Genomic DNA, 23,762 nt, shown 5'->3' with positions numbered 1-23,762 from the left:
ATCGCTCCCTCCGCCGGTCTTCTTTCCCCCCAGCACTTTACCCACAGGCGCTTCTTCCTCCCAGCACGTCGTCGGCGACGGACCAGCACGACGGCCAAAGCGGCGGTGCTCAGAGCTTTCACCCTTCTCATCCTGTCCGTGCATTTCTTCATCATCGCCATTTTGTTTTCCGACAATAGTTTTGTCGTAGAGGGTCGCGCTGTGTTCGGACGTTTACGACAAAGCGACATCTTGCAAGGTTCGTGGCCGACGGTCTTGTTGCGGCTTGTGACTTCCACAACAACATCGGAATCTTGTACATCAACATTCATCTCTCGTCCAGCGATATTGTGATGGAGGCTGTGTCAGCCTGAGAGTCTCGTTTAATATCAAACTTTAATACCCCTCAATAAAATGAGGTCAGCATGATGAGCGTGAGCGCTTTCGGTTCACCATGGCAACCAAGAGAGGAAGAAGAACCCCAAACTCGCCTCACAACGACTGACGCGGCGAGGATTATCGAATCATCGATGACGCGGCGAGGATAATCGAATCATCGATGACGCGGCGAGGATAATCGAATCATCGATGATGCGGCGAAGATAATCGAATCATCGATGCTGGGAGTAAACAAAATAAAAAAAAAAGTGAAAGATTAAGAAATTGTGTTGAAGTTCTCTGAGGAAAGAGGGGGTTTGGACGAGTTCGTGTTGAGATTACAAACGGTAAATAATAAAATGTTCACCGAGGAAATCCAAATCGCTTAATGGCGCCAATATCGGCGGCGCCTTGGGACAGTTGGACATGCTGCTCGGAGCATGGCGACGTTTGTCCGTCGCTGCGCCGGTTGCGATGTCGGCGAGGAGATGCTCCTCGGTTGTGGATCATTTGGAGTTAGCGAGGGAACGTTCCAAGACGGTGTCGTCGTTCTACAACCAACCTGCGATCGATTTAACTGCAGAGAGGGTAAAGTGTTACCTGAGGTTATGGGGGGTCGACTTGGGGGGGTTGGGAAAGGATGAGAGTTTGGGGGGTTGGGAAAGGATGGGAGTTTGGGGGGTTGGGAAAGGATGGGAGTTTGGGGGGGTTGGGAAAGGATGGGAGTTTGGGGGGGTTGGGAAAGGATGGGATTGGGGGGGGGTTGGGAAAGGATGGGAGTTTGGGGGGTTGCGAAAGGATGGGAGTTTGGGGGGTTGCGAAAGGATGGGAGTTTGGGGGGGTTGCGAAAGGATGGGAGTTTGGGGGGGTTGGGAAAGGATGGGAGTTTGGGGGGTTGGGAAAGGATGGGAGTTTGGGGGGTTGGGAAAGGATGGGAGTTTGGGGGGTTGGGAAAGGATGGGAGTTTGGGGGGTTGGGAAAGGATGGGAGTTTGGGGGGGTTGGGAAAGGATGGGAGTTTGGGGGGTTGGGAAAGGATGGGAGTTTGGGGGGTTGGGAAAGGATGGGAGTTTGGGGGGTTGGGAAAGGATGGGAGTTTGGGGGGGTTGGGAAAGGATGGGAGTTTGGGGGGTTGGGAAAGGATGGGAGTTTGGGGGGGGGTTGGGAAAGGATGGGAGTTTGGGGGGGTTGGGAAAGGATGGGAGTTTGGGGGGGTTGGGAAAGGATGGGAGTTTGGGGGGTTGGGAAAGGATGGGAGCCTGGAGGTTGGGGAGGGGAGTTGGGAAAGTTTGCGGGGGGTTGGGAAAGGATGGGAGCCTGGGGGGGATGGGGATGAGGATGAATTTGCTCGGTGGTGCGGATTGTAATGATGAGGAGTAATTGGAGATGGAGGTGAAGATGAACAAAAGTGTGAATTGCATCGGTGTGTTGTGGTGGTAGAGGGAGGGGAGAGGGATATATATATATATATATATATATATATATATATATATATATATATATATATATATATATATATATATATATATATATATATAAGATAGTGGTGGAAGGGAGAGGTATATGTATAACATAGTGGTGGAAGGGGAGAGGGATATGTATAAAATGGTGGTGGAAGGGGAGAGGGATATGTATAAGATGGTGGTGTAAGGGGAGAGGGATATGTATAAGATAGTGGTGGAAGGGGAGAGGTATATGTATAAGATAGTGGTGGAAGGGGAGAGGGATATGTATAAGACAGTGGTGGAAGGGGAGAGTTATATGTATAAGATGGTGGTGGAAGGGGAGAGGGATATGTATAGGATGGTGGTGGAAGGGGAGAGGGATATGTATAGGATGGTGGTGGAAGGGGAGAGGGATATGTACAAGATGGTGGTGGAAGGGGAGAGTGATATATGTATATGTATATATATATATATATATATATATATATATATATATATATATATATATATATATATATATGATAGTGGTAGAAGGTGAGAGGGATATGTATAAGATGGGATTGGAAGGGAGAGGGATATGTATAAGGTGGTGGTGGAAGGGGAGAGGGATATGTACAAGATGGTGGTGGAAGGGGAGAGGGATATGTATAAGGTGGTGGTGGAAGGGGAGAGGGAGGGACATGTATAAGGTAGTGGTGGAAGGGGAGAGTCATATGTATAGGATAGTGGTGGAAAGGGAGAGGGATATGTAAAAGATAGTGGTGGAAGGGGAGAGGGATATGTATAAGATAGTGGTGCAAGGAGAGAGGGATATGTATAAGATGGTGGTGCAAGGAGAGAGGGATATGTATAAGATGGGAGTGGAAGGGAGAGGGATATGTATAAGGTGGTGGTGGAAGGGGAGCGGGAGGGACATGTATAAGGTAGTGGTGGAAGGGGAGAGTCATATGTATAAGATAGTGGTGGAAAGGGAGAGGGATATGTACAAGATAGTGGTGGAAGGGGAGAGGGATATGTATAAGATAGTGGTGCAAGGAGAGAGGGATATGTATAAGATGGGATTGGAAGGGAGAGGGATATGTATAAGGTGGTGGTGGAAGGGGAGAGGGATATGTACAAGATGGTGGTGGAAGGGGAGAGGGATATATCTATATATATAAGATAGTGGTCGAAGGGGAGAGGGATATGTATAAGATAGTGGTGGAAGGGGAGAGGTATATGTATAAGATAGTGGTGGAAGGGGAGAGGTATATGTATAAGATAGTGGTGGAAGGGGAGAGGTATATGTATAAGATAGTGGTGGAAGGGGAGAGGGATATGTATAAGATGGTGGTGGAAGGGGAGAGGGATATGTATAAGATGGTGGTGGAAGGGGAGAGGGATATGTATAAGATGGGAGTGGAAGGGAGAGGGATATGTACAAGGTGGTGGTGGAAGGGGAGCGGGAGGGACATGTATAAGGTAGTGGTGGAAGGGGAGAGTCATATGTATAAGGTAGTGGTGGAAAGGGAGAGGGATATGTACAAGATAGTGGTGGAAGGGGAGAGGATATGTAAAAGATAGTGGTGGAAGGGGAGAGGGATATGTATAAGATAGTGGTGCAAGGAGAGAGGGATATGTATAAGATGGTGGTGGAAGGGGAGAGGGATATGTAGAAGATGGTGGTGCAAGGAGAGAGGGATATGTATAAGATGGTGGTGGAAGGGGAGAGGGATATGTGGAAGATGGTGGTGGAAGGGGAGAGGGAGGGACATGTATAAGGTAGTGGTGGAAGGGGAGAGTCATATGTATAAGATAGTGGTGGAAGGGGAGAGGATATGTAAAAGATAGTGGTGGAAGGGGAGAGGGATTTGTATAAGATAGTGGTGGAAGGGGAGAGGGATGTGTATAAGATAGTGGTGGAAGGGGAGAGGGATATGTGTAAGATATGGGAATGTTGAAGGTGAAGAGGAAGATTGTGTTTTGTTGTTTTCCTTCGAGTGGTTAAGTGGTGTGTTTCGTTGTTTACCTTGGAGTGGTTGAGTGGTGTGTTTTGTTGTTTACCTTGGAGTGGTTGAGTGGTGTGTTTTGTTGTTTACCTTGGAGTGGTTAAGTGGTGTGTTTTGTTGTTTACCTTGGAGTGGTTATGTGGTGTGTTTCATAGTTTACCTTGGAGTGGTTAAGTGGTGTGTTTCGTTGTTTACCTTGGAGTGGTTAAGTGGTGTGTTTTGTTGTTTACCTTGGAGTGGTTAAGTGGTATGTTTCGTTGTTTGCCTTGGAGTGGTTAAGTGGTGTGTTTTGTTGTTTACCTTGGAGTGGTTATGTGGTGGGTTTCATAGTTTACCTTGGAGTGGGTAAGTGGTGTGTTTCATTGTTTACCTTGGAGTGGTTAAGTGGTGTGTTTTGTTGTTTACTTTGGAGTGGTTAAGTGGTATGTTTCGTTGTTTGCCTTGGAGTGGTTAAGTGGTGTGTTTCGTTGTTTACCTTGGAGTGGTTAAGTGGTATGTTTCGTTGTTTGCCTTGGAGTGGTTAAGTGGTGTGTTTCGTTGTTTACCTTGGAGTGGTTAAGTGGTACTTTAGAAATCTCACAGCAAAGAGTACACCGAGTGATTTACCATTGCCTTCCTCGGAATGAGCAGGAATGTGTAATTTATTCAGAATGCCGGAGATAACTCGCAGTTTCGAGGACACCAAAGGATCTTTTAGTTGACCATCAATTTGTGCTGGCATGTTGGACACCTGGCTTAACGTCCATCTCAGGGACGGCACACTCATATTATGGTACGTGCGAAATGACGATGTGAGCCGTTTATCGACCATCAGGAATCGAACCTCGATTTGACACCTTCAAGGTAAGTTCTGTTGGATGAAGAGGAAGAAAATCGTCCGCACCATCTTCTTCAGTTAGTTAATTAAAGTGAGTCCATGGTGCCCATTTAAGAGGGAGGCAATTAATTGTTCAATATCTTATTAGTCAAACAACTAACATTTTGTCTGTCATGCACTGCTCCCTCCCCTTTGCTCCAGTCGTCTGTTCGCCTTACTCCCACCACCATGCTGTACTCTGGAAAATCTCAGGACGGAAGCCACATCTTGGTAAAGTTGGAGAGGATGTTGGACGTTCATATCTTCATGCATTGTGAAAAACCTTGAGTTGTAACAAATCTTAAGATTGATGAGTTGGTTGAAATCTGGGTAAATATGTACAAATGCAAGTACAGTATTAACGAGCAGGTACCCACGGAAACTCTGTGTAACTAGTGTAAAATGTGAGGTTGAGTCCTTGACTCCCCCCCCACTCCAACCCGGAGTCCTTGACTCCCCCCCCACTCCAACCCGGAGTCCTTGACTCCCCCCCCACTCCAACCCGGAGTCCTTGACTCCCCCCCCACTCCAACCCGGAGTCCTTGACTCCCCCACTCCAACCCGGAGTCCTTGACTCCCCACTCCAACCCGGGTCCTTGACTCCCCCCACTCCAACCCGGAGTCCTTGACTCCCCCACTCCAACCCGGAGTCCTTGACTCCCCCCACTCCAACCCGGAGTCCTTGACTCCCCCACTCCAACCCGGAGTCCTTGACTCCCCCACTCCAACCCGGAGTCCTTGACTCCCCCCACTCCAACCCGGAGTCCTTGACTCCCCCCCACTCCAACCCGGAGTCCTTGACTCCCCCCCACTCCAACCCGGAGTCCTTGACTCCCCACTCCAACCCGGAGTCCTTGACTCCCCCACTCCAACCCGGAGTCCTTGACTCCCCCCACTCCAACCCGGAGTCCTTGACTCCCCCACTCCAACCCGGAGTCCTTGACTCCCCCACTCCAACCCGGAGTCCTTGACTCCCCCCACTCCAACCCGGAGTCCTTGACTCCCCCACTCCAACCCGGAGTCCTTGACTCCCCCCACTCCAACCCGGAGTCCTTGACTCCCCCACTCCAACCCGGAGTCCTTGACTCCCCCACTCCAACCCGGAGTCCTTGACTCCCCACTCCAACCCGGAGTCGCGGCTCCCCCACTCCAACCCGGAGTCCTTGACTCCCCCCACTCCAACCCGGAGTCCTTGACTCCCCACTCCAACCCGGAGTCCTTGACTCCCCCACTCCAACCCGGAGTCCTTGACTCCCCCCACTCCAACCCGGAGTCCTTGACTCCCCCCACTCCAACCCGGAGTCCTTGACTCCCCCCCCACTTCCAACCCGGAGTCCTTGACTCCCCCCACTCCAACCCGGAGTCCTTGACTCCCCCACTCCAACCCGGAGTCCTTGACTCCCCCCACTCCAAGCCCGGAGTCCTTGACTCCCCACTCCAACCCGGAGTCCTTGACTCCCCACTCCAACCCGGAGTCCTTGACTCCCCCCACTCCAACCCGGAGTCCTTGACTCCCCCCACTCCAACCCGGAGTCCTTGACTCCCCCACTCCAACCCGGAGTCCTTGACTCCCCACTCCAACCCGGAGTCCTTGACTCCCCCACTCCAACCCGGAGTCGCCCGGCTCCCCCACTCCAACCCGGAGTCCTTGACTCCCCCCACTCCAACCCGGAGTCCTTGACTCCCCCACTCCAACCCGGAGTCCTTGACTCCCCCACTCCAACCCGGAGTCCTTGACTCCCCCCACTCCAACCCGGAGTCCTTGACTCCCCCACTCCAACCCGGAGTCCTTGACTCCCCACTCCAACCCGGAGTCCTTGACTCCCCCCACTCCAACCCGGAGTCCTTGACTCCCCCACTCCAACCCGGAGTCCTTGACTCCCCCACTCCAACCCGGAGTCCTTGACTCCCCCACTCCAACCCGGAGTCCTTGACTCCCCCCACTCCAACCCGGAGTCCTTGACTCCCCCCCACTCCAACCCGGAGTCCTTGACTCCCCCACTCCAACCCGGAGTCCTTGACTCCCCCACTCCAACCCGGAGTCCTTGACTCCCCCACTCCAACCCGGAGTCCTTGACTCCCCCCACTCCAACCCGGAGTCCTTGACTCCCCACTCCAACCCGGAGTCCTTGACTCCCCACTCCAACCCGGAGTCCTTGACTCCCCCACTCCAACCCGGAGTCGCCCGGCTCCCCACTCCAACCCGGAGTCCTTGACTCCCCCCACTCCAACCCGGAGTCCTTGACTCCCCCACTCCAACCCGGGTCCTTGACTCCCCACTCCAACCCGGAGTCCTTGACTCCCCCACTCCAACCCGGGTCCTTGACTCCCCCACTCCAACCCGGAGTCCGCGGCTCCCCCCACTCCAACCCGGAGTCCTTGACTCCCCCACTCCAACCCGGAGTCCTTGACTCCCCCACTCCAACCCGGAGTCCTTGACTCCCCACTCCAACCCGGAGTCCTTGACTCCCCCCACTCCAACCCGGAGTCCTTGACTCCCCCCACTCCAACCCGGAGTCCTTGACTCCCCCCACTCCAACCCGGAGTCCTTGACTCCCCCACTCCAACCCGGAGTCCTTGACTCCCCCCCACTCCAACCCGGAGTCCTTGACTCCCCCCACTCCAACCCGGAGTCCTTGACTCCCCCCACTCCAACCCGGAGTCCTTGACTCCCCCCACTCCAACCCGGAGTCCTTGACTCCCCCACTCCAACCCGGAGTCCTTGACTCCCCCACTCCAACCCGGAGTCCTTGACTCCCCCACTCCAACCCGGAGTCCTTGACTCCCCCCACTCCAACCCGGAGTCCTTGACTCCCCCACTCCAACCCGGAGTCCTTGACTCCCCCACTCCAACCCGGAGTCCTTGACTCCCCCACTCCAACCCGGAGTCCTTGACTCCCCCCCACTCCAACCCGGAGTCCTTGACTCCCCCACTCCAACCCGGGTCCTTGACTCCCCCACTCCAACCCGGAGTCCTTGACTCCCCACTCCAACCCGGAGTCCTTGACTCCCCCCACTCCAACCCGGAGTCCTTGACTCCCCCACTCCAACCCGGAGTCCTTGACTCCCCCCCACTCCAACCCGGAGTCCTTGACTCCCCCACTCCAACCCGGAGTCCTTGACTCCCCCCACTCCAACCCGGAGTCCTTGACTCCCCCACTCCAACCCGGAGTCCTTGACTCCCCCACTCCAACCCGGAGTCCTTGACTCCCCCCCACTCCAACCCGGAGTCCTTGACTCCCCCACTCCAACCCGGAGTCCTTGACTCCCCCCACTCCAACCCGGAGTCCTTGACTCCCCACTCCAACCCGGGTCGCCCGGCTCCCCACTCCAACCCGGAGTCCTTGACTCCCCCACTCCAACCCGGAGTCCTTGACTCCCCACTCCAACCCGGAGTCCTTGACTCCCCCACTCCAACCCGGAGTCCTTGACTCCCCCCCACTCCAACCCGGAGTCCTTGACTCCCCACTCCAGCCGGAGTCCTTGACTCCCCACTCCAACCCGGAGTCCTTGGCTCCCCCCCACTCCAACCCGGAGTCCTTGACTCCCCACTCCAACCCGGAGTCCTTGACTCCCCCCACTCCAACCCGGAGTCCTTGACTCCCCCACTCCAACCCGGAGTCCTTGACTCCCCCACTCCAACCCGGAGTCCTTGACTCCCCCACTCCAACCCGGAGTCCTTGACTCCCCCCACTCCAACCCGGAGTCCTTGACTCCCCCACTCCAACCCGGAGTCCTTGACTCCCACTCCAACCCGGAGTCCTTGACTCCCCCACTCCAACCCGGAGTCCTTGACTCCCCCACTCCAACCCGGAGTCCTTGACTCCCCCACTCCAACCCGGAGTCCTTGACTCCCCACTCCAACCCGGAGTCCTTGACTCCCCCCCACTCCAACCCGGAGTCCTTGACTCCCCCCCACTCCACCCCGGAGCCCTTGACTCCCCCCCACTCCAACCCGGAGTCCTTGACTCCCCCCCACTCCAACCCGGAGTCCTTGACTCCCCCCCACTCCAACCCGGAGTCCTTGACTCCCCACTCCAACCCGGAGTCCTTGACTCCCCACTCCAACCCGGAGTCCTTGACTCCCCCACTCCAACCCGGAGTCCTTGACTCCCCACTCCAACCCGGAGTCCTTGACTCCCCACTCCAACCCGGAGTCCTTGACTCCCCACTCCAACCCGGAGTCCTTGACTCCCCCACTCCAACCCGGAGTCCTTGACTCCCCACTCCAACCCGGAGTCCTTGACTCCCCACTCCAACCCGGAGTCCTTGACTCCCCACTCCAACCCGGAGTCCTTGACTCCCCCCACTCCAACCCGGAGTCCTTGACTCCCCCACTCCAACCCGGAGTCCTTGACTCCCCCCACTCCAACCCGGAGTCCTTGACTCCCCCACTCCAACCCGGAGTCCTTGACTCCCCCACTCCAACCCGGAGTCCTTGACTCCCCCCACTCCAACCCGGAGTCCTTGACTCCCCCCCACTCCAACCCGGAGTCCTTGACTCCCCCACTCCAACCCGGAGTCCTTGACTCCCCCACTCCAACCCGGAGTCCTTGACTCCCCCACTCCAACCCGGAGTCCTTGACTCCCCACTCCAACCCGGAGTCCTTGACTCCCCACTCCAACCCGGAGTCCTTGGCTCCCCACTCCAACCCGGAGTCCTTGGCTCCCCCACTCCAACCCGGAGTCCTTGACTCCCCCACTCCAACCCGGAGTCCTTGACTCCCCACTCCAACCCGGAGTCCTTGACTCCCCCACTCCAACCCGGAGTCCTTGACTCCCCACTCCAACCCGGAGTCCTTGACTCCCCACTCCAACCCGGAGTCCTTGACTCCCCCCACTCCAACCCGGAGTCCTTGACTCCCCCACTCCAACCCGGAGTCCTTGACTCCCCCCACTCCAACCCGGAGTCCTTGACTCCCCCCACTCCAACCCGGAGTCCTTGACTCCCCCACTCCAACCCGGAGTCCTTGACTCCCCCACTCCAACCCGGAGTCCTTGACTCCCCCACTCCAACCCGGAGTCCTTGACTCCCCCACTCCAACCCGGAGTCCTGGCTCCCCACTCCAACCCGGAGTCCTTGACTCCCCCACTCCAACCCGGAGTCCTTGACTCCCCACTCCAACCCGGAGTCCTTGACTCCCCCCACTCCAACCCGGAGTCCTTGACTCCCCCACTCCAACCCGGAGTCCTTGACTCCCCACTCCAACCCGGAGTCCTTGACTCCCCCCACTCCAACCCGGAGTCCTTGACTCCCCCACTCCAACCCGGAGTCCTTGACTCCCCCACTCCAACCCGGAGTCCTTGACTCCCCCACTCCAACCCGGAGTCCTTGACTCCCCCCACTCCAACCCGGAGTCCTTGACTCCCCCCACTCCAACCCGGAGTCCTTGACTCCCCACTCCAACCCGGAGTCCTTGACTCCCCCACTCCAACCCGGAGTCCTTGACTCCCCCCACTCCAACCCGGAGTCCTTGACTCCCCACTCCAACCCGGAGTCCTTGACTCCCCCACTCCAACCCGGAGTCCTTGACTCCCCCCACTCCAACCCGGAGTCCTTGACTCCCCCACTCCAACCCGGAGTCCTTGACTCCCCCACTCCAACCCGGAGTCCTTGACTCCCCCCCACTCCAACCCGGAGTCCTTGACTCCCCACTCCAACCCGGAGTCCTTGACTCCCCACTCCAACCCGGAGTCCTTGACTCCCCCCACTCCAACCCGGAGTCCTTGACTCCCCCCCACTCCAACCCGGAGTCCTTGACTCCCCACTCCAACCCGGAGTCCTTGGCTCCCCCCACTCCAACCCGGAGTCCTTGACTCCCCCACTCCAACCCGGAGTCCTTGACTCCCCACTCCAACCCGGAGTCCTTGACTCCCCCCACTCCAACCCGGAGTCCTTGACTCCCCACTCCAACCCGGAGTCCTTGACTCCCCACTCCAACCCGGAGTCCTTGACTCCCCCCACTCCAACCCGGAGTCCTTGACTCCCCCCACTCCAACCCGGAGTCCCGGCTCCCCACTCCAACCGGAGTCCTTGACTCCCCACTCCAACCCGGAGTCCTTGACTCCCCCACTCCAACCCGGAGTCCTTGACTCCCCACTCCAACCCGGGTCCGGCTCCCCCACTCCAACCCGGAGTCCTTGACTCCCCCACTCCAACCCGGAGTCCTTGACTCCCCCACTCCAACCCGGAGTCCTTGACTCCCCCCCCCACTCCAACCCGGAGTCCTTGACTCCCCACTCCAACCCGGAGTCCTTGACTCCCCCACTCCAACCCGGAGTCCTTGACTCCCCCCACTCCAACCCGGAGTCCTTGACTCCCCCCACTCCAACCCGGAGTCCTTGACTCCCCACTCCAACCCGGAGTCCTTGACTCCCCCCACTCCAACCCGGAGTCCTTGACTCCCCCCACTCCAACCCGGAGTCCTTGACTCCCCCACTCCAACCCGGAGTCCTTGACTCCCCCACTCCAACCCGGAGTCCTTGACTCCCCACTCCAACCCGGAGTCCTTCGGCTCCCCACTCCAACCCGGAGTCCTTGACTCCCCCACTCCAACCCGGAGTCCTTGACTCCCCCACTCCAACCCGGGTCCTTGACTCCCCACTCCAACCCGGAGTCCTTGACTCCCCCCCACTCCAACCCGGAGTCCTTGACTCCCCACTCCAACCCGGAGTCCTTCGGCTCCCCACTCCAGCCGGGTCCTTGGCTCCCCACTCCAGCCGGGTCCTTCGACTCCCCCACTCCAACCCGGAGTCGCCGGCTCCCCCACTCCAACCCGGAGTCCTTGACTCCCCACTCCAACCCGGAGTCCTTGACTCCCCCACTCCAGCCCGGAGTCCTTGACTCCCCACTCCAACCCGGAGTCCTTGACTCCCCCCACTCCAACCCGGAGTCCTTGACTCCCCCACTCCAACCCGGAGTCCTTGACTCCCCCACTCCAACCCGGGTCCTTGACTCCCCCCACTCCAACCCGGAGTCCTTGACTCCCCCACTCCAACCCGGAGTCCTTGACTCCCCCACTCCAACCCGGAGTCCTTGACTCCCCCACTCCAACCCGGAGTCCTTGACTCCCCCCACTCCAACCCGGGTCCTTGACTCCCCCACTCCAACCCGGGTCCTTCGGCTCCCCACTCCAACCCGGAGTCCTTGACTCCCCACTCCAACCCGGAGTCCTTGACTCCCCCACTCCAACCCGGAGTCCTTCGGCTCCCCCACTCCAACCCGGAGTCCTTGACTCCCCACTCCAACCCGGAGTCCTTGACTCCCCCCACTCCAACCCGGAGTCCTTGACTCCCCCACTCCAACCCGGAGTCCTTGACTCCCCACTCCAACCCGGAGTCCTTGACTCCCCCACTCCAACCCGGGTCCTTGACTCCCCACTCCAACCCGGAGTCCTTGACTCCCCACTCCAACCCGGAGTCCTTGACTCCCCCACTCCAACCCGGAGTCCTTGACTCCCCACTCCAACCCGGAGTCCTTGACTCCCCACTCCAACCCGGAGTCCTTGACTCCCCCACTCCAACCCGGAGTCCTTGACTCCCCCCACTCCAACCCGGAGTCCTTGACTCCCCCACTCCAACCCGGAGTCCTTGACTCCCCCACTCCAACCCGGAGTCCTTGACTCCCCACTCCAACCCGGAGTCCTTGACTCCCCCACTCCAACCCGGAGTCCTTGACTCCCCCCCACTCCAACCCGGAGTCCTTGACTCCCCCACTCCAACCCGGAGTCCTTGACTCCCCACTCCAACCCGGAGTCCTTGACTCCCCCCCACTCCAACCCGGAGTCCTTGACTCCCCCACTCCAACCCGGAGTCCTTGACTCCCCCACTCCAACCCGGAGTCCTTGACTCCCCCCACTCCAACCCGGAGTCCTTCGGCTCCCCCCACTCCAACCCGGAGTCCTTGACTCCCCACTCCAACCCGGAGTCCTTGACTCCCCACTCCAACCCGGAGTCCTTGACTCCCCCCACTCCAACCCGGAGTCCTTGACTCCCCCACTCCAACCCGGGTCCCCGGCTCCCCCACTCCAACCCGGGTCCTTGACTCCCCACTCCAACCCGGAGTCCTTGACTCCCCCACTCCAACCCGGGTCCTTGACTCCCCCACTCCAACCCGGAGTCCTTGACTCCCCCCACTCCAACCCGGGTCCTTGACTCCCCCCACTCCAACCCGGAGTCCTTGACTCCCCACTCCAACCCGGAGTCCTTGGCTCCCCCCACTCCAACCCGGAGTCCTTGACTCCCCCCCACTCCAACCCGGAGTCCGCGGCTCCCCCCACTCCAACCCGGGTCCTTGACTCCCCCCACTCCAACCCGGAGTCCGGCTCCCCACTCCAGCCGGGTCCTCCCACTCCAACCCGGGTCCTTGACTCCCCCACTCCAACCCGGGTCCTTGGCTCCCCCACTCCAACCCGGAGTCCTTGACTCCCCCACTCCAACCGGAGTCCTTCGGCTCCCCCCACTCCAACCCGGAGTCCTTGGCTCCCCCACTCCAACCCGGAGTCCTTCGGCTCCCCCACTCCAACCCGGGTCCTTGACTCCCACTCCAACCCGGGTCCTTGACTCCCCCCACTCCAACCCGGAGTCCTTGACTCCCACTCCAACCCGGAGTCCTTGACTCCCCCCCCACTCCAACCCGGAGTCCTTGACTCCCCCGCACTCCAACCCGGAGTCCTTGACTCCCCACTCCAACCCGGAGTCCTTGACTCCCCACTCCAACCCGGAGTCCTTGACTCCCCCACTCCAACCCGGAGTCCTTGACTCCCCCCACTCCAACCCGGGTCCTTGACTCCCCCCACTCCAACCCGGAGTCCTTCGGCTCCCCACTCAACCCGGAGTCCTTGGCTCCCCCACTCCAACCCGGAGTCCTTGACTCCCCCACTCCAACCCGGGTCCTTGACTCCCCCACTCCAACCCGGAGTCCTTGACTCCCCACTCCAACCCGGAGTCCTTGACTCCCCACTCCAACCCGGAGTCCTTGACTCCCCCACTCCAACCCGGAGTCCTTGACTCCCCACTCCAACCCGGAGTCCTTGACTCCCCCCCACTCCAACCCGGAGTCCTTGACTCCCCCACTCCAACCCGGAGTCCTTGACTCCCCCGCCCACCTCACTCCAACCCGGAGTCCTTGACTCCCCCGCCCACCTCACTCCAACCCCAAGTCCTCAACTACGTGTGGAATGTTTCCACGTCTGGGCTTGTGACTGTGTTGCTGAGCCCCAGCCGTAAACAGTGTGATAATTGATAATGCAGTGTCTCCGTTTTTCTGGTTGCAGAAAAGTGCCCTGTATTTGAGAAAAGAGTTGCCGGTGAGGATTTCCCATCGGATCCGTGGCTTCCGCAATCTGCCCTTTATCGTTGGCTGTCAACCCGATATCTTGCACGTGGTACTCTCAACAGTCAATCCATTGACACAAATAGTTATAAACCACACTAACCAGGCAACCGATGTTGATCACAGAATGCTACATATTCATCGGATTAACGCAGAGCTTTAAATTTATTTTCTTTCTTGTGTGCAGCATGAGCTTTACATCAGAGCCTTCCACGTGCTGTCTGAATTCCCCAAGGTGGGTGCTTGGGTTTCTTTTCACCTCGTCAAATGCACACTGCACTTTCGACTGCGAGCTTGTTCTATTAGCTTCTTAAAGCTAAACACTGTGACGCGCAGATCACTGACGCAGAGACCGAGGCAAGATTCTGCCAGTTGCTCAAGCAGTTGTTGGACGACCATAAGGATGTGGTCACGCAGTTGGCTGAGGGCTTTCGTCAGAGTCGTCGACACATTAAGGTTCATGTGACTTCATTGACTTGTTTTTGTGAGCTTTACTGTCCCTGTGACGCATCTATGTATCTGATAAATCTTTCATGATTTTTGCGACAATTCTATCCGCATGATCTGGTGTGATTGCTTTAACTTGGACCACCATTCAACCCCACACCATGTCATTTATGAGCCCTGTCATGTGAGAGACGCTGGTACAAGGTATGTCTTCAGTATTTGCCTCCTGTCGTATCGTCTGTCTCCTGACCTCTGTAGTTGGCAGTAGTGGTCCGTGTTTGATGTTGTATTTTGGTGATTTGATTTGTACGTTAAATGGTATTGAATTGTACTTTGGTGATTTTGACGGTTATCTCAAATTGATTTGGCCATTTCAAATTTCATCAAACTTGATGTTGATGAGAAATGACAATGTTTAGTGTGGAGACGATGAAAAGATAAATTGTATGGATTGTGCTATTTCGACGAGTGTCAACTTGTAAATGAAATCCAGTTTTATTTGATTAATGGGTATGCCATTGTTGGCTCTGATAGGTAACAAATGTGGTCGATTGTGCGGTTAAACACAAGGAACTTTGACACAGGAGGAAACCATTCGGTTTACCAGGCCTGCACTACATCAACACCATCTATATATTACTAAAACTCTCATCATGTATGTATGTATGTATGTTCCCGAAATACAGCCAAAACGGTACACGATAGCGCAAACATTTTCGGCCCACCTTACTCACCATTTTCTTGCGGTGTGCAGTATCAAGTTTTGTTAAAATCGGGCAACGAAAAAAATTATTAAAAAATCAATTCCCGATTCAGTCAAGTACTCCGGGAGAATTTGATCATGCAAACAACTTCAGTGGTATAGTTCGCTGGAGCTATCTTTTTTGTTTTTTGAAATGATTTTTTTTATCAACCGCTGTCGCGACGGGAACCCAACGGGTTCACGGGTCGTCGAGTATTAATTAAATGTAACGGTTTATCAACTCGAGTTTAATGGGTGGAGTGGGTATGAGAATGGGATTGAGAAGTGGGGCAATTACAGAGATCACCGGGTACAGTGTATAGTGAACCCTTGTTTTACCCGGGAGTTACATTCCTGGAAAAGAGAGGGTAACGTAAGACTAGGTCATTCTCTCGCCTATAAACTCGTACATTATGAACTGGGGCGGTTTACGGGGTCACCCTCGCTCGTGGTGCAAAAGCAGAGCATTCACGACGGCTTTTGTTTTCTGTGCATTTCTTTACTTTGTGTATTCTGGACTTAGCGCCATGATGCATACAAGGAAATAGACACAGGTGGAGGCCATTCAGCCCATCATACCTGCACGAACACCACACCAACCCATCTGCACAAGATCCAAGGAAGAAAATGCAAATTATTATTATTATTTAAAAAAAAAATCTGTTTCTTTAAAACTTGTAGTATTTGTATTTTTTATTTCATTTTATTTTTACTTTTTAATTTTTTTTTCTTCTTCCCCTCAGGGGAGGGGGCATGGGCTTGGTTAAAAACACACATCAACCACACAACCCCCCTTGACAAGACCCTCACCAACAGCACTACATACACATGCACACAATCGCCCACCAATGCTCAAACTACCGAAAAGTCCTGTCAACATCCCGATACCCCTCTATCTCCATAACTTCCAGGTACCTATCTAATCCTAATTTAAACTTATCGACTTTTTATGCTGCCACTACCTTTCCAGGGAGGCCATTCCATGCATTAACTACTCCCCGAGTGAAAGTCCCCTGCCTTGCTACCGTCTTCACTCTCCTCTTCTTTACTCTCAGGCTACGGCCCCTGGTCCTGCCACCGTCTGCATATTCTGTCACTCTGTTGAATAATTCATCTGCACTTATTTTATCTTTACCTTTCATTATCTTAAACGTCTCCATCATATCTCCTCGTAACCACCTCCTTTCCAGTGTATAAAGCCCTGTCTCCTTCAGCCGCTCCTCATAGCTGAGTCTAGCTATGTCTGGAATCGATCTAGTATCATCTCCTAACCTCTGTCAGGAGATCCCTGGCATTGTGCTGTACCTGCGCTGAACTGCCCCCATTGTCCCTGCACTGAACCCTCTCTATGGCATCGATGTCCTTCCTGAGTTGTGGTGACCGAAACTGCACAGAATATTCTATATGTGGCCCTCACTAAATTCCTGTACAATATTAACACCACCTCTTTAGATTTATAAATGATCCCCCTCCAAATACAACCTAAAACCCTATTTGCTCTCCCTATAGCTGCCTGGCACTGTACTGCCTGTTTCCTCCCGTACCTATTACCACCCCCCAGAACCTTCTCCTGTGTCACATGTTCCAAAATTACGCCTTGCATCATGTCATCTCTATTTTCATTTTTTTTCCCATCCCCAACGCCTTACACTTGTCTGCCTAATGACATCACACACTCTCGCCTTGACCAAGCTAATCCAAAACCTCTACTTTCTGTGTCACACATCACTTTCCTCAATTGTTCTGCACTTGGTTCACCACTAGCAATAGTTTTCCTTTTGTGAGCCACGGTTAAAATCACTAAGGGCAATAATAAGCGAAAACAAAGTAATTGATTCCATGGAGTGCAATGTAGACGTGGACACAGGTACAGGACAGTACTATATGCACTGCATGTCTCAGTTACCACCTGCACCGCAGCAGCGCTGCTTGGTGCACACGGCACCATGGCTGAGGAAGAAGAATACTGACCAGAGGAAAAATAACACCGACTCGTACCTGAGAAAAAATGTCACATAAAAGCTAGATCGGACTCACATAAAACAAGGTTTCCTGTATTTAAAATATGACAAAAATATTATGATTAAAAATTATAAAATAATTTTTCTATTAAATGGTTTTGTTTAGTTTGTGTTTTGGGAGGAGGGCAGGGGGAGGGCAAACACAGTTGAGGGTGAGGAAGGAACAAACACTGACCGCACATTCATGTTTTAACGAGACCTTCACACAGCGATCGCAATCGTGACACATGAACACAATCGTCCTCAACTACCTACTATTGCTGCCAATATCCAGGTAACTCCCTGTCCCAAATGCTTCAACATACCCCTCCAGCTCAAATTTAAATCTATCTACTGTTTCTCCAGTCGCTACCTAACAAGGGAGATTTTTCCATGAATTTACTGAGTGAAAGACCCCTGCCTTACCACTGCCATAACTCTCTTAATATTATTGAAGATTCGGCGGCACTTCACAGCACCGCCGTCTCGGGTTATAACGCCGGCTAGTTCGGCACAGGTCTCGGGTCACGCGCCTCAGATCACGATACCAACATACACCTGGGCCTTACCAGTTTGGGATATAGACCCGGCTACAGACTGGGTTTGATCAGAGACTGAGCGAAGTCTGCCAGTCCGTAGCCCGTTTGGTTTTATATACAAATCGAGCGGATTGTTCCTTGGTGCGGCACGAATAAATTCAAGGCGGCAAATCTCGTACAACTCAGCCAGATTTATTGGGGACACATCGGGGAAATACGACACAAGCAAAGCATTCACAAACGTTATAATTAATCTATAACCCGCTCTTGACTAGGGAGCTACGGATACGGGTTTCGAAGGGAGCCCGAGCGAAATAAACCTTAGGCCTAGACAACATGCAGACAAGACACTGAGTACTTGGTGATGCCTCATGGACGAGAGGAAAAGTGTCGAAGGCACGAATGCGGCTCGTGACACGCCGATGTTGTCGGATTTGAGCGCCCAAGCTCGAGCATGCAGCATGGCGGTGGCGACGGCCTCCTTTTGTTGCACCACTCACGGACCAACCTCGGCACGTTCAGCCCCCGTAAGGTCGACGACACAGAGAAAGATCTATGGTGTGTTCCAGCTGGTTTCTCACAAGGTCCAGTATGCGAATCCAGGCCTGGCCCATACACCAGATTAGGCCAATCCCGGTGTTGGGTTCCGCAGGCGGATCGATGGGATGAAAGACGTGTCGAACCGTGCAGGGAGTCAGGACAGTCAGAGGCTCCGTGACTGGACTCAGGATGAACCTGTGGATGACCTCAGGCTGGATCCATAACCGAGGAGGAACAGCCAACCAAACCCCTCCTCATGAAGCAGAACGCAGACTCCGACACAGCAGCCAGTTCCTCTTGAAGCAGATCGCAGATTCAACACAGCCGCCCCTTCCTTTGCTTTTCGGGGCCGGCCTTTCTCTCGGAGCAGATCGCAGACAGACCTCAGGCAGTTCCTCTTGCCTTTCGGGGCGGGCCTTTTCGGACCGCTTCCGGGGACACGTGATTGGTCCATCGTTCGAGTTTGCAACAGCTTTCCGCCAATGGGTTGCTGACACATCTTATTGACTGAGTCTGTCAGGGCGCTGTGTGGGGGCGAGTTAGGAGGGGGGGGAGGAAAAAGAAGACTCCTCTCTGTACACCACCACTGCATGAACATTGGACAGCCTGCTACACCTCCCGACACGCATGTAACGCCCAATTACCAAACAACCTGTTGTGATAATGAAGTGCCGTACAGTACGGCAATTCATTATCACAACACAACCTGGCTAAACATGCATTTAAAGGGGGATCTGGGCTAATCCTATATTTAATAACCCACTAAGGGCCCATTTCCACAACAATATTACCTCGTGAGATACTGTGGAAGTCTCTCCACTTTACTGAATCTGATCACCCACCCCCCCCCCCCTTCTCAATAATCTACCTTATTTCCAAGATTAGTATCATCTGCAAATTTGGAAAGCCGACTCTTCACCATCATCTTTGATATAAATTATGAATAATAATGGTCCAAGTCATGACCCCTGAGATACCCCATTACTTGGTGCCTATAGAGTGTTCACCCTCTTTCATAATTTTCACCTTTTGTTGCCTTATAACCTGAAATTAAATTACATTAAATCAGACTTTATCCACCTTCATTTACACATCATAACCCACAACTTCCAAGTGAAAAACAAATTCTACAAATTACAGAAAATTAATTAAAAATACAAAATGAGAATATCTTGGTTGGATAAGTGGCCACCCCACCCCCCAAACCCCCTCTGAGTTAATACCTGGTGGAAGCATCTTTGACAGCAATTACAGCTGTGAGTCTGTTGGGATTGGTCTCTACCAACTTTACACACCTTGATTGGACAACATTTGCCCATTCTTCTGTACAAAACTGTTGAAGCTCAGTGAAGTTGCATGGGAGCGTTGATGGACATCAATCTTCAAGGCATCCCACAGATTTTCGATTGGATTCAGGTCGGGGCTCTGACTGGGCCACTCGAGGATATTTATATTTTTGTTTCTTAACCACTCCAGTGTAGCTTTGGCTGTGTGCTTCGGGTCATTGTCATGTTGAAAGGTGAACTTCCGTCCCAATTGCAGCTTTCTTGTGGAGAGCGCAGCAGGTTTTCCTCTGGGATTTTTCTGTATTTTGCGCCATCCATTCTCCCTTCAATTCTGACAAGTGCCCCAGTCCCTACTGATGAGAAACATCCCCATAACATGATGCTGCCACCACCATGCTTCATAGTAGGGATGGTGTTCTTTGGGTGATATGCTATGTTGGGTTTGTGCCAAACGTAACATTTTGAATTTAGGCCAAAAAGTTCCATCTTGGTTTCCTCAGACCACAAAACGTTTTGCCACCTGGCTTCAGAATCTCCGGAGTGGTTTTTTGCATCCCTAAAACGGAACTCAAGGTGGGATTTTTTGATTAATGGCTTCCTTCTTGCCACCCTACCATACAGGCCAGACTTGTGCAGTGCTTGGGAAATTGTTGTCACCTACACGGTGACAATTCCTTGCCATAAAGTCTTGTAGTTCTTTCAAAGTTGCCATTGGCCTCCTGGTGGCCTCTCTGATCAGTCTTTTCCTTGCTTGGTCATCCAGTTTGGAGAAATGGCCTAATCTAGGCAGGGTCTTGGTGGTACCATACACCTTCCACTTCTTCATGATTGATTGTCTTGACTGTGCTCCAAGGGATATTCAAGGCCTTTGAAATTTGAAATATTTTTGTACCCATCTACTGATCTGTGCCTTTCCACAACTTTATCCTGGAGGTCTTTTGAAAGCTCCTTGATTCTCGTGGTTGAGTCTTTCCTGTGAAATTCACCACTCGGCAGTGGAAACCTACAGGAACAGCTGATTTTATTCTGAAAAAATCAGAATCACGACAATTTAACACAGGTAGAGGCCAATTAACTTGATGTGTGATTTTGAAGGTGATTAGTTACACCTGAGCTAATTTACTGTTGCTATTATAAAGGGGGGGGGGGGTTGACACTTATCCAACCACTATATTATAGTTTTGTATTTTTAATTAATTTTCTGAAATTTGTAGAATTTGTTTTTCACTTGGAAGGTGTGCGTTTACTTGGAAATAAAGGTGGAAAAAGTCTGATTGAATGTAATTTAATTCCAGGCTATAAGGCAACAAAAGGTGAAAATTTTGAAAGAGGGCGTACACTCTCTATCGGCGAACTTTCTCCAAAGAAGAACGAAAAATAAGAATAACCATGAAGAATGACATCACATTAGGATGCTACAATACGACACCACAATCCTCATGGTTTACCATCACGATATCTTTTGACGTCGTTCCATCACAATTCCACAACAAAAGTAAAATGTCAAAAGAAGTCGTGGTGGTAATCCATAAGCAGATTATTGTGACGTCATAATGTGGTGTCACTCCTCCCTTGTTTGGTGGGGTTTTTTGGAGTTTATGTATTTTTAAGATTTCATCCCTTTTATGTTTTTACATTTTTTTAAATGTATTTTTATTCTTTTTTATGAAATTTTATGTCATTATGAAATGCTTAATGTTATATATATTTTGTTATGGAGTATGGTAATACTCCATGATACTGCTCTATTCTGTGATACTACCGTATTCCATGGTACTATAATTCAGATCAACATTTGTGTCGAGTACATGGGATACAAAGTCAAGTAAACACACTACGTTTGCTGCTTTATCACCACTCTAAGTGCATCATAGCTTGGCTTGTTAATCAATCCTCGTGGCGTTGCGAATCACAGCAGATGATAAACTTATAAAAACCGAATGACATGAGAGGGGGTTGCATCGATTTGTACATTTGATTTGTTTTCATAAAATGCTGAAACTCTATGTAAAAGTCGCTTCAGCTCACGGTCGGCGTGCGTGCTGCCTGTGCCTATCAAAAAAAAGAAGTCTCTGAATATAAAAGGTTATACATTTTGAATGCGGACAGGCTTTGCAGTTTGCATTTCTATTTTGATCTTCCTCTTCGTGTGTTGTTGTATATTCAGTATTCAGCATTTAAAAACGTTGTGATGAACAAACACGAACAATCTCCCCCTTTTCCCTCCCCACACCGCCAAATTTTATACGTAACCCGAAAGCGGATGCGGACGGCCTTTGTTTTCTAGTGTTTTATACATTTTTTATAGTTTATTTTTTGCGTGCAATTTTTTCAAAGTAATAAGACGCTGAATGTTCTATATATTTTGTTGTGGATTAAATCCATTAGTGTTATTAAATTTGGCGTATGGTACATTCTACCCTTCCTTCCCTCAATTTTTAACAACGATTCAAGGCACGGACCGCTTGCTCGGGGAGTCGGGGCGCGACAAAAGCGTCTGTAGTGAGTGAAGGAATCGCTCCAGTATGACGTATAGTGGGGCAACTTAGCTAAATATCGCATAACAATTCTGCATTTTGTGAGGAAAGCACCAAATTTGGCACACTAGTAGCCTATCATATTATGAACAGATTTGGATATTGCGCCATCTCAAATTCAGCCGCTGATGGCTGTGGCAGCCATTTTCCACTGCCATCAAAAATTTTGAGATGGCCCAATATCCAAATGTGTTCATAATATGATAGGCTACTAGCGTGCCAAATTTGGTGCTTTCCTCACAAAATGCAGAATTGTTATGCGAAGTTGCCCCACTAGTAGTGCTGCTGCTGATGTATCCGCGCTGTAGTGAAAACACGCTCTACCTTGAAGCAACTGCTGACTGTGCATGCCAATCGGGACACGAACTGTTCCGCCATCGAATGTTTGGCACTCGGCAAGCGGCTTAAGCACTCAAGCAAGCACTCTGAGTAAATGGTTAATGAGGACAGCCGGCTTTGCAAGCGATAACTATGTCCGAATTCGACAAATGAACACTTTTTTTTTTAGGAATCGGAACTGCTGCTAAGTTAAATTCTGGAGGTTGTTTTGTAATTCGACCCGGTTTAAGAGATTCTCGAGTCTATGCCATGTGCAGAAATAAAAAAAATCCACAAACGCTGGCATGTCCAGGCGTTTATGAGCATTATAAATACCTTGTGATTTGTAGCTCTGATGAACAGGCATTCGTTAATATGAGTGAAGAAAGTGGGGAAAAAAAAAAACTCATTAAATCGTTGCGGCCTGTTCCAAGTCAAGACATTGTTGAGCAGGCCAAAAAAACATGGTGACTTCAGGTGCCAGCGAGGTTACCCAGGAAACACCTTTAGACCCCAGAGGTGTGAGGTTGCCGAGAATCGCCTAATGAAGGATATAATTAAGTAAGGTCGTTAATTATCTTCATAAGGGGTGTTTTAATTAACCCAAACACTGAATTTTCACTCTTGCACTTCCTTGGAGTTTTCTTTGTTTGCACGGAAAGTTTCAAGCTGCCAGGTTTCATGGCTTTGGAGCTATGGAGGACACACACCGACACGCCGACACACACACGCACACACACACTTTTTTTTTTAAAAAGAAGAAAACGCTTTCAACCAAAAGTAAAAAAAAAAAAACTCGATCGACTCAGCTGGCGAAACGTTGCCCTGAGACCGGGTCTGCTCTCACATTTTTGCTTAAATTAGCGGAGTCGATCGAGTTTTTACTTTTGGTTGGAAGTGCCTTCTTTAAAAATGTGTAATCCCACCTGCCCCAATCTTATACTATATATAGATGTATGTGTATATATATATATATATATATATATAGATGTATGTGTATATATATATATATATATATATATAGATGTATGTGTATATATATATATATATATATATATATATATATATATATATATATATATATATATATATATATATATTGTTGTGGTTGACCAAATTCGCAAACCACCATTCAGGTCCCTTAGGTGAGATATCTCGGTAAGTATATGTGTAGTTAGGCCCAAACCCGTTGTCTAGAGGGAATAAATGTCATTCATGCGTGCTGCGACTCTTCAGGATAGCCGTTTTCCTTTTACTATCTTTATTTTGGACCAACCGCCATTATTACCACCACCAACCACGTCTCAACAGCCATCACAACAACAACCACCAACCACAACGCCGCTTCACCACAACCGCCACGACCTTTACCGT

The 23,762-nt window shown here is 52.0% G+C and overlaps 1 protein-coding gene across 2 annotated transcripts in view; it reads left to right on the top strand.

The window, feature by feature from the left end:
* The first annotated feature begins 545 nt into the window (after positions 1 to 545).
* The window catches only part of BCKDK (branched chain keto acid dehydrogenase kinase), a 45,249-nt gene continuing 22,032 nt past the window's right edge, over positions 546 to 23,762 (top strand). For both annotated transcript variants that reach the window (XM_085880402.1, XM_085880400.1), the window contains exons 1-5: positions 546 to 945; positions 4,808 to 4,876; positions 13,921 to 14,031; positions 14,167 to 14,214; positions 14,316 to 14,435. In XM_085880402.1, coding sequence (XP_085736528.1) covers positions 784 to 945; positions 4,808 to 4,876; positions 13,921 to 14,031; positions 14,167 to 14,214; positions 14,316 to 14,435 — 510 coding nt within the window. In that variant the 5' untranslated portion in view covers positions 546 to 783. The remainder of the gene's footprint in view (positions 946 to 4,807; positions 4,877 to 13,920; positions 14,032 to 14,166; positions 14,215 to 14,315; positions 14,436 to 23,762) is intronic.

The sequence above is a fragment of the Eptatretus burgeri genome, chromosome 5 (assembly GCF_056783735.1).
Source record: "Eptatretus burgeri isolate ZD-2024b chromosome 5, Ebu_testis_v1, whole genome shotgun sequence".
Taxonomy (NCBI): domain Eukaryota; kingdom Metazoa; phylum Chordata; class Myxini; order Myxiniformes; family Myxinidae; genus Eptatretus; species Eptatretus burgeri.
The sequence above is the reverse complement of the archived record's forward strand: the minus strand, read 5'-3'. Positions and strand labels throughout refer to the sequence as shown.